General features: G+C 47.2%; 1 protein-coding gene across 5 annotated transcripts in view; it reads left to right on the plus strand.

The window, feature by feature from the left end:
* The first annotated feature begins 456 nt into the window (after positions 1 to 456).
* The window catches only part of adgrd1 (adhesion G protein-coupled receptor D1), a 25,104-nt gene continuing 15,101 nt past the window's right edge, over positions 457 to 10,459 (plus strand). For 3 of the 5 annotated variants that reach the window (XR_010875250.1, XR_010875251.1, XM_067231578.1), the window contains exons 1-13: positions 457 to 844; positions 923 to 959; positions 1,327 to 1,443; positions 2,880 to 3,002; positions 3,104 to 3,280; positions 3,388 to 3,645; positions 4,595 to 4,662; positions 5,276 to 5,443; positions 5,660 to 5,710; positions 6,141 to 6,264; positions 7,133 to 7,240; positions 8,541 to 8,616; positions 9,693 to 9,834. Coding sequence is in view for 3 of the 5 variants with exons in the window: in XM_067231578.1 (XP_067087679.1) it covers positions 791 to 844; positions 923 to 959; positions 1,327 to 1,443; positions 2,880 to 3,002; positions 3,104 to 3,280; positions 3,388 to 3,645; positions 4,595 to 4,662; positions 5,276 to 5,443; positions 5,660 to 5,710; positions 6,141 to 6,264; positions 7,133 to 7,240; positions 8,541 to 8,616; positions 9,693 to 9,834 (1,503 nt within the window). In the remaining 2 variants the exon portion in view is untranslated. The remainder of the gene's footprint in view (positions 845 to 922; positions 960 to 1,326; positions 1,444 to 2,879; positions 3,003 to 3,103; positions 3,281 to 3,387; positions 3,646 to 4,594; positions 4,663 to 5,275; positions 5,444 to 5,659; positions 5,711 to 6,140; positions 6,265 to 7,132; positions 7,241 to 8,540; positions 8,617 to 9,692; positions 9,835 to 10,459) is intronic. The other 2 variants (XM_067231579.1, XM_067231581.1) reach the window with 2 other exon arrangements.

Consider the following 10,459-nt stretch of genomic DNA (forward strand, 5'->3'; position numbering starts at 1 on the left):
TGATTCCCTAAGCAACCGTTATAATATGTCTGTGTAAATGCACCTGGTGTTTCTTTTCACTCTTTTTTTTACAATCAAACTGAAAACGTTCCCAGATCTGCTGGGTACGAGACTATATTGTCAGGGTGATTCATCAATGTGATGGAAATTTTAATTTGACCCTTTGTGCTTATGTAGGTGTTTAGATAAATTAAATAAATGATGACTATTTTATCACATACAGTACTTATTCTTACTGTGCTGCACCTGATGTTTTTGGACGTTACTATCGAGCTACTATCACATACTGTCACTGAAGCATCGATTGAATGCTCCACCTTGAGTTTCAATTGCTCCAAAATGACATCACGTTTTGAATTCCCACGTCCAATCGAACAGCCCAAATACGCCTGACTGGACACACCACAATTCCGATAGTCTCAGAGAACAAACCAAGAAACAAGTCCTTAGACAGCTTCGACAAGGAACATCCTATACTTTAGAATGTAAAGACGGATTACAAACTTTTGACAATCATTTCAATGGAACTTCACATCACTTTGAAATGAAGTTTCACCACTCGGTTACTGTATTTTGATTCAAATGTCAGGAATTTGAGCTTTTTGGGGAAAGGTTTTTTATTGGGGAAAATGGACTGATAGAGAGGTTCGATTGTTTTCAACCTAACGGAATAATGATTTGCGCATTTTGGATTCGTTTTCCTTCTGCAATTTAAACAAATTAAACTTCATTTTGAATTAGCCTAAAGTAGGCATATTTGTTCTAAGTTTTAATATTACGCTCACGAGCCATGGAACTATCTCTCTATATTCCGTTTTTAACTTTTTTCATCACTTTGATTAAGGTAATTTCTAAACTTCTAATCCACCGTAGTTAAGACTTACATTTCTCTTGAACAATTTATGACTTGATGTATTTGCAGGTTCATAGTGAAGTGGTAGAGCCGTCAAAGCACCCAGGTAACTTTTCACATATTCTGCATTAGATGTAGGATTTTTTTAATGACTTTACCGAGAATTTGAAATGATTTTAATCCTAAAATGTTTGCTGTAGCTTTACACCAGAAAACATTTGCCATGTGAACAAGCCTCATGTGATAATTTAATAACTTAATGCAGGTCATTTGTGATTTTGTGTTACCATTGTTTATTTTCCAAGGCAAAAAAAAATTAATAAAGAGCTGTTGTTCATTATTGTGAAGCTTTGAAAACCTAAAACCCACTAAGGAGTGCCAGGAAAATAACTGAAAGAGAGTAGCATGATTGAGCTTGATTATAGGGAAAAATCCCATCTGGATCATTGTTTACCTATGGCTTCTCTGTGCAGGCCTGCAGGTGTTGGCCACGGCCTCACACTATTGGCCGCTGGATGCTGTGGAAGGGATCCACGGACTGTGGGACCAAATTGGAAACAGAACAGGTCATGTTAATGGAAGTAATATAAGTATGTGTACAGACCTATAGAAATGCCTTTCGAAAACAGAAAACTCCCCCCAGTCAAATCAGTCGTCTCCATTCTCTGTCTGCATGGTCTACACAACCGCCGTACTCCCCTCTCTATTCATCTCTTGTCCATCTCATAGCCACCAAGAAGGTGCATCAGTGTGCAATACTCATGTCTGATTAGGTTTGTGATTGTCCATTTGTTCAGAGTTAAGCAAATTCCTCTGTAAACCCTACTTCATGATCATCAAAACACTGTGAACATATATAACTGTTGGTTGTAGACATAGAAAGAGAGGACTACAGTAAATATGATGTCTACTGTCTAGAAAAACATACTTGAAGCGATTGATACACTGATCAGTGTATATAGTAACAGTTTTTGATTGACAAGCTGACTACTAGCTATAAACCTCAGAAAGAAGTCATCTGTACCTTCTTAAGCTCTGCCACTGTTTACTGAGTTCAGAACCACAGCATCATCTCTCGCAGTACCTGTCCACCCCACCCCACCCCTCACCACCCCACCCCTCACCACCCCACCCCTCACCACCCCACCCCTCACCACACCACCCCTCACCACCCCACCCCTCACCACCCCACCCCTCACCACACCACCCGTCACCACCCCACCCCTCACCACCCCACCCCTCACCACACCACCCGTCACCACCCCACCCCTCACCACCCCACCCCTCACCACACCACCCCTCACCACACCACCCCTCACCACCCCACCCCTCACCATTCCTGGGCATCCATGTTGTTTTTTCTGTCACCGTTGTGTTGTCACTGCTGCCTGTCTTCTGTGTTGTTGTGTTCATGTGGATGTCAATCACCTCTCTCCCCCTTTCTGTTTCTGTTTTCTGTGTTTCATCCAGCTCTCAGAATCCACAACCACACTGTGCTCCCTTCCTCCCATAACTCTTCTTCTGTGTATACCAATGACTCTGCCTACACTAACATTTCTGCAACAGTAGGTGAGGAACATCCCTACTCAGTGATATACTCCACAGTTGCGTTAGTGACCTGTTTTACGAGTGTGGCTGTTTAGGACATTGTGTACTACTGTTGGTCAGTTAGTGAACACTGTTGCTTTGTTAGGATGTTGAATTTCTCGGAGAGAGCGTTTGTCTTTACCTGGAAATTTGTTTTCTTCCTCAAATACGTTTGCAGAGTTTGCATTATAACACATACATTATGAAGTAGCATTGCACATTTAAAGATTTGAATACATTCATTGCATTTGAACGTTTGAAAAAATCAGGATCAGGCTGTAAACTTGTCACAACCGACTATGTTAGTCAAGGTCTGAACCGACTATGCTCACAAAATGATCAGCTTATAAGTCTACAAAGAGCCAGTTACAGTAAAAAGCCAGTGTAACCAAATTGACCGTAGATCAAATAATATCTTTCCCCCTTGTTTCCCCTGTAGACATTGTTGAAGGTATGGTCAATAAAGGCATCTATCTGAATGGAGACACAGGAGGCACTTTCCTCCATTTTGGAAACTACCAGAACACATGTATTAGTGACCCTGCTCTGTGCGGTCCCGAGGGTGAGTCAAAATGAGCTCTCACTGCTTTGCGAGCTCCTTAAGAAGGTTCTTTCTTATCATGCACTTGGTTTTTCTTATGATGTTGTCTGTTTTCTTTGCAGGGATCACGTTTTCATTCTTCTGGAAAAACCACGAGATGGAGTCCCGTTTTGCCATCGCCTCCGGGGGTAAAGTGATCTCCAACGGCTTCTCTGTGTTTGCCAACTCTTACGGAGGATACGTTGAATTCTACACCAGAAGCAACTTCAAGAAATGGAGGGCCAACATTAATATTCCAGGTATTGGAGGAGAGACGTGAAGGGAACGGGAACTACCTCCGACCCTCTTCTTCGCCCCCTCTTCATAACCGATTCCTAAAACCCCTCTCTTGTGGTTGGTCCTCCAGGCCCGTTCTGGACCCACGTCCTCTTCACCTGGACCATGCAGGACGGCCTGAACATTTACATCAACGGCACGTTCAACATCAGTGACCCTAAGGGCAGCGTAGATAAAAACTATGGCGACCAGTACCACAACCTGGTCATAGGAACAGGCAACAGCCAGAAGTATGGCCACTACGTGACAGGGGCATTTGATGAGTTCATCATCTGGGAAAGAGCCCTCTTGCCTGAAGAGGTGTCCATGTATTACAAAGCTGCCATAGGTAGGATCCCTCTGCCTGTCTGTTTTGCTGCTTTGCTCTAAGATGAGATCTTGACAATATCCCCTCAACTGTGTTGTAAAAAGAAAAGGGTTGAAAAGCAATTTCCTTCCTGGTCATTGCTACATTCCAATCACAGTAGCTCGTCAGCAAGACATTAGACAGCACAAGTGCCCTCATCTTGAAGTAATCTCACATACCTCTACTATAAAGCGTTTCACCACAGTCCAGTCTACTGTACAAGCCTGTATTTTTACCACATGGGCTTCCCATACTTACAAAGATCTGCTTTTATCCTAAATTAGTTGTTGTTTTTGTAGACTAGGGTTGTTGTTGATGTCAGAAAGCTGCTAGTAAAAAATAGAATGAATCACTGTTATTGCCTGTGGAAAATACGAATAACTAAGGATCTTGGCACACTTTCCTATGATGTTGTTTTCACACAACGTTACAGTAAAGCTTGTCGTAATAGTTTTTGCAATATCATGTGCTTCAGACATATAATGTCATGATTGTGGCGTTATCAGTTTTGTACCAGCCTTCCGAAGCCATATCTAGAATTCTGCAGAACATGGATATATACACAACAAGCTTGTTATGGTTACAGGAGGTATTTCTTCAGGATTTTATTTCTATATCTACTGGGGAAGACTGGGACCAGGGCTTGCGAAGGCCCAGTTGCAAATCCATACATGGTCATGATTATATGATTATAGCCAGGTGACACAAACTACGTTAGATTTACAACCTCTAAAGACAGGGATTTCACCAGAACCTCCCAACATATCTCACAGAGGATGTTTTAGTCATCAGCTGATTCATCATCAAAACAGTAAGAAGGCTTATATCCCACACAGTGTTTTTTTTCCGATTGTGCCCTTGAGAAGGCCTAGATGAGACATCATGTTCTCACTCATGCTGCACCATGGGCCTCTTGTTTCCCCTTGACCAGGTGAGGCCTTTGTACACCCCACATCTCCCAGCATCCCTCAAGAGGTCTCCTCCCCAGCACTAACAACTGTGAGTGTCTGACCCTTTGCTTGACAAATCGACTTTGACTTCATTTCACTTGACTTTGTGAGTTCTTTACTCAAGGCTCTGTGTGATGACGCGTGTTAGTGCACTGGGGAATGTTCAAGAATAAGGAATAAGGAATGAGAGAGCCTGGATGACATATTCATCAAATTCATGAGCAGATGCAGTAGAAACGCTCCGGAAATTGGTTGGTTGAATCGCCGTGAACACAGTTTTTCCACGAGTCTCGTGGAACTATTGTTTTCTTTAAATCTGAGGAATTGAGTGGATATTGAGAGCACATGTAAATGGTCCTGGCCTGTTTATCGAACGTCTGCTGAGGAGGTAGAGAGGGGGGGGGGGGGGGAACGGAGACAGCTGCTCAACCCAACACAAAATAGCTCCCCGTGGGCAATGGGGCTGGAAAAGATCGGGAACGCTGATGCGGCAGAACCCCCTCAGAAAGAAAAAAAAACGTTCTATTCACTCTAATGCTCACATAAAACATCCTGTGTATATTGGCACTGTTGTGTCCTGGGGGACTGGACTGTGTGTGTGTGTGTGGACAGTAATGCAGTGTTTGATGCCCCCCCCCCACCCGCCCCCCCTCCTCCTCCAGATGGCCCCAGATGTCACCAGGCCTGCCACCACCATGCAGAGCAGAGAGCCCCCCAGCTCCCCAGAGCCGGAGCCAGAGCCCCTGCCCATGCTGGGCTTCCTGGAGACACTGCCCTTCAGTCTGCCCAACAAGACCATGCCCCTGGGCACTGCCGACAACCTCACCCGGGTACAGCCACGACGCTGGGGCCCACTCGCACAACTGACACATGCACAAACTCACAACGCTCACACACACAAGCTTCCACGCACACACATGAACACTCATGCCCCCCCCCCCCCCCCCCCACACACACACACACACACACACACACACTACACTACACTGTGCACACCCTGTGTGCAGAAGGGTTGACAGCTATGTCTCTGTCTCTGTCCCTTCCAGGCTTTCCTGAGGAGTGTGGAGGAAGTGATGTCGTCCCCAGACGTTCCAGAGGTAAATTCCGTTCATTCCGAGGGGAAGGTTTTTGGTCGGGCGCTAGACAGCAGAGAGGCTAACGTGAACTCCTGAACCGATTTGAAAGCAGGATTACGAATATGATCATTTATTCACCCAAGCTTAGCACACAGTCTCCTGCAGAGGCAGGGGTGCCTGCAGAGAGACATGTTGAGCGATTTTGTGGTGCGAGGGCTCTGAACCCTTTGAAACGACCAATGCTTGTTTTCTTACGAGCAAGCTATACCAGATGTTGCAGAGTACATGAGAACATACTGGACAGCTGACACACAACCCAGTATACCATCGCCCCATTGGATGACGTTCTTTATCCGCTTTTCTGTGCTTCTATCCGACCATCCGTAATGACGACAGGATTCCTTTTGATCAGCGTGAATGTGTCCATGACGTTGCCGTTGTGTGTTTTCAGCAGCAGTCCACCCGTGTCGTGAGCGGCCTGATTGAGACCGTGGACAAAGTGATGGGCCACATGGTCTCCAACCTGGAGCACAGGCCCTCTCCGGTCTCGCTGGGCGGAAAGTCCTTCGTGGCAGGTCAGCACCATGTCAGCTCTGCCTGACTACATGACTCACCGAGGGGTGTTTCACAAAGACGGAGTTAGGAAAGACGGAAATTCTTACCCCCCCCACCCCCTCTCTCTCCCCTCTCTTTCTGTCTTTCCCTCTCTCCCCCCCTCTCTCTCCCCCCTATCTTTCTCCCCTCTCTTTCTGTCTTTCCCTCCCCCCCCCTCTCTCTCTCCCCTCTCTTTCTGTGTTTCCCTCTCTCTCCCCCCCCCTCTCTCTCCCCTCTCTTTCTGTCTTTCCCTCTCCCCCCCCTCTCTCTTCCCTCTCTTTCTGTCTTTCCCTCTCTCTCCCCCCCTCTCTCTTCCCTCTCTTTCTGTCTTTCCCTCTCTCTCCCCCCCTCTCTCCCCTCTCTTTCTGTCTTTCCCTCCCCCCCCCCTCTCTCTCTCTCCCCTCTCTTTCTGTCTTTCCCTCTCCCCCCCTCTCTCTTCCCTCTCTTTCTGTCTTTCCCTCTCTCTCCCCCCCTCTCTCCCCTCTCTTTCTGTGTTTCCCTCTCTCTCCCCCCTCTCTCTCCCCCCTCTCTTTCTGTCTTTCCCTCTCTCCCCCCCCCTCTCTCTCCCCTCTGTTTCTGTCTTTCCCTCTTCCCCCCCTCCTCTTTCTCTCTCTTCATCTCTTCATCTCCCCCCGTTCCCTGGTGGGACGTGTTTTTATGTGTAATATTTTGTTTGCCTCTGGACAAAATGGCGTGTGTCTCCTTCCCCCTGGGGGGGGCCAGTCCCAGCTTTGATCCGCCCACGAGTCGTCAGATAACACGCTGGTGAATCCAAGGCGGGTCAGACCGTCCCTGCTGTCTAATGTTACCTCTCACAGCTGCGTGTTCCCAACCTCTGCCCCCTTCCAGACTACTCGCTGATGAAGTTCCCCCAGAACTACAACCTGCCTCACTACCGCTTCCCCACACAGGGGAAGAACTACATCTCTGTGCCGGGGGAGGCCTTCTCCATGCAGTGTGAGTGAAATTCGGAGCCCACTTGACCCCCCCCCCCCCCATGCTGCACAACAGCTCCACAAGCCTGTTGTCAGGCAGAATCGTATTATGTGGCGATGTGCGATGTGTGGATGGTGGGTGTTCTTATAAATATATATTTAAATTTACATCCGTAACCTTTATACTACCACTATAGTACTGTATTCTGTATTATGGTAGTTAGAGCGAAAAGTGACTGAAAGAGAGAAAAAAATAGAAAGATCACAGCCCATTCCTCACGGGACAGTTTTTCCCAACTTAACTGTGCCATTAGAACGAGTGCTCTAACATACACAGTGAGCTCACTTATTTACTTAACGCCCTCTCTGCCATACTCTGAAAAGTAGGCAGTAATTACTGTGGGTATTAAACCTATGTGTGTTTGACTCTGTGTTCGGGTCAGATTCCCTTGGCTACACTGGGCCCCCAAACGCACTGCGTTGCTACACTAACAGTTGAAAAAAAAAAGTTTTTAATCATCTATTAAAACACCATTATCAGAAATGGAATAGAGATGTTAGTACTGGCAACTGGAGACTGAAAACCAAGTGTGTGGGTCTGAACACATGGCTGACTGTGTAAAAGGCACCAAGTAGAGGTTTTATATCCCAATTAAGTTCAGAGAAAGTGTTACAAATCAATATTTCTTTCTCTGGCTGGGGTGCTTCCAAGACGTCATAAAAGGATGCAGATGGATTCAGCGTTGTCCGTATTTATTGTCTTCCTGAGGAAAGTTTGATAGACTAACTGGCCACCAACGGATCTGTAGAACCACTCTGGGGGGGGGTAACAGACTCAGATGAATCCAAAACTGTACTCTGGTCCACAGGAAAACATCTATTGTACTTTAACTTTTACCTTTACACAGAGTATAGCTAGATTTGTCCTTCATTGTTTACTCTCACGCAGAGTGGGAGGGACAGGACAAGGTGGTGCGTCAGTCCTGAGGAAGCACACACACACACACACACACACACACTGACGCACACTCCCAGACCTCCTGCTGGCCTGTTGAAGTCATGGCGGTGTGACTTGCATAATTTCCCGTAGCATACACGCACCCCCCTCCTGGACAAGCTCCCCTACCCTCCCTTACACCCGCGTGTGAGCACACAGCTCTCCCATTAGGCCCCCTGTGATAACCTGAGGCAGCGAGGCCGCGTTAATGAAAGTTCCCCTCCCTGTGAGCATTTTAGCGGCACCTCAACACATTCTCAACCCCGTGCTCTACGTTCTTCACCTCTCACTGTTCTCTCTCTCTCTCCCTCCTTTTGTCCCTCAGCCCAGACCACTATTGTCGGCCTCTTCTACCACAACATGCACAGCTACTACAAAGGGATCAATCCTCTCACAACCAGGTGAGTGGGGAGGAACAACATTTCCTGACCTGATACATCAGCACTTCACTTTTGATCCAAGCCAAGATTTCTATTGCACATGTATGGATTTTGATTGAGTTGAAATCCATAGCACAGTGACTCAGCATTTACACTACAGCAAATGTCGTAGGCTTCGACAGTCTCTCGACTCGTTCTGAAAGATGCTACGAATCCGCTTTGGTTTGAGATACGGGTCAGGATACTCTGTAAACAACAGTTTACAGTCAACGCAATTAGGAAATACCACCATTCAGGCAAAACATTGAGATGCTACGGCACGGAACGTTCCCAACAGTAACCAGAAGTACTTCCTGTGTGTCGGTTCCATTCCCCTGGCTCCTTGGCGCCCCTGTTTCCTGATCTCCATGACAGAGGCTGCCTGGGGCCTGGTCTTATCAGCAGGAACTCCCTATCTCCCATCAGGCCCCTGCCTGATACTGCCCCCCCGTGTCCTCTCTGCTCACATCCGCCCTGCAGGCTTCTTATGTTCCTAATTTGTTTGCCCCTCGCCCGGTAAACGTTCAAAATGACCCATTTCGGTTTATTCTGATATTGAAAACCAAGCGAAGTAATGGTTTTATCTGTCGCTTCTTGTGGTTTGGAGAGAGGGCAAGGGGGGTGGGAAGGGGCGAGGTCTGTTTACTCTCCATTAGGTTGTGGAGTTAGTTCGTGATAGATTGTTTATTATATAGTGGGCCCACTCCTGGGCTGGTGAGAACACCTCTCTGTTTCATGATAGGAGGGTGTTGCCTCCACAACTGTACCACCAGCCTACCTGTTGACCTAGAACAGTCGTCAATAACAGCCCCTACTGGCAGAATGATTCATGACGTGACAGATGGATCACAGTCCCACTCTGCTGCTACTGTGAGGAGACTGGGGTGACACCACTGTGTAGACAGAGCTCCACCCTCAGGTGACTCTCTCTCTCCCTCTCTCTCCCTCTCTCTCTCTCCCTCTCTCTCCCTCTCTCTCTCTCTCTCCCTCTCTCTCTCTCTCTCTCTCTCTCTCTCTCTCTCTCTCTCTCTTTCTCTCTCTCTCTCTCTCTCTCTCAGGATCAACGAGGCATCTGATTTCAAGGATCACAAGATCCAGGTGGCCAGTTTCCTCATCTCCCTGAAGGTGGAGCCGTCGCCCGCCCTGGCGGTCAACCTGTCTGGTGCACCGCTCATCAAGATCGTCCTCACGCACGTGCTGGTAGGAACACGAGCCGACGCACGCCAACACACAGCAGCACACGTGAACACACGCCAGAACACGTAACACACGCCAACACGCATGAACACACATCACCAACACATGCGGATGCAAGAACGCACAACAACGCAGATCATCTTGGCCTAAAAGCCCTTCATGCAGGGATCCAACACCCTCCTGTTTTCAGAGTGGACCTGTTATATCTGGAATGCTCTTGTCCCAGGGGCTTCCTAGAACAGGACAGCTCACTTGTGCGGTGTGGGAACAGTACCTTATCAGACTGAAGAAACGTGAGGGTTAGTCTAGAGGTCTCACATCACCGCATATGAAATCCATCAGCTCTATTTTGAGCTGGCTTCCCTTTTGGAAGCGTGTTTTCTACGGGCTCGGAACTGAGAAGCTGGCCGCACACCAACACTAAGCAGGACATTTTTGTTTTCATTAGTCTCAACCCCTTAAAACGTTCCTCCACAAAGCATGCGGCTTCCCAAACGACAAGTGATTATGGGCATTTTTGAACTGTGGGCTTTGGGCATTTTGAAAGGAACAATAATTTTACTTTACGAACAACATTTGACTTTGCCATTGTGGCAGGGATTTAGTACAGCAAGTGTTGCCAGTTTTC

Source organism: Osmerus mordax, chromosome 28, assembly GCF_038355195.1.
Source record: "Osmerus mordax isolate fOsmMor3 chromosome 28, fOsmMor3.pri, whole genome shotgun sequence".
In the NCBI taxonomy this organism is placed as follows: Eukaryota; Metazoa; Chordata; class Actinopteri; order Osmeriformes; family Osmeridae; genus Osmerus; species Osmerus mordax.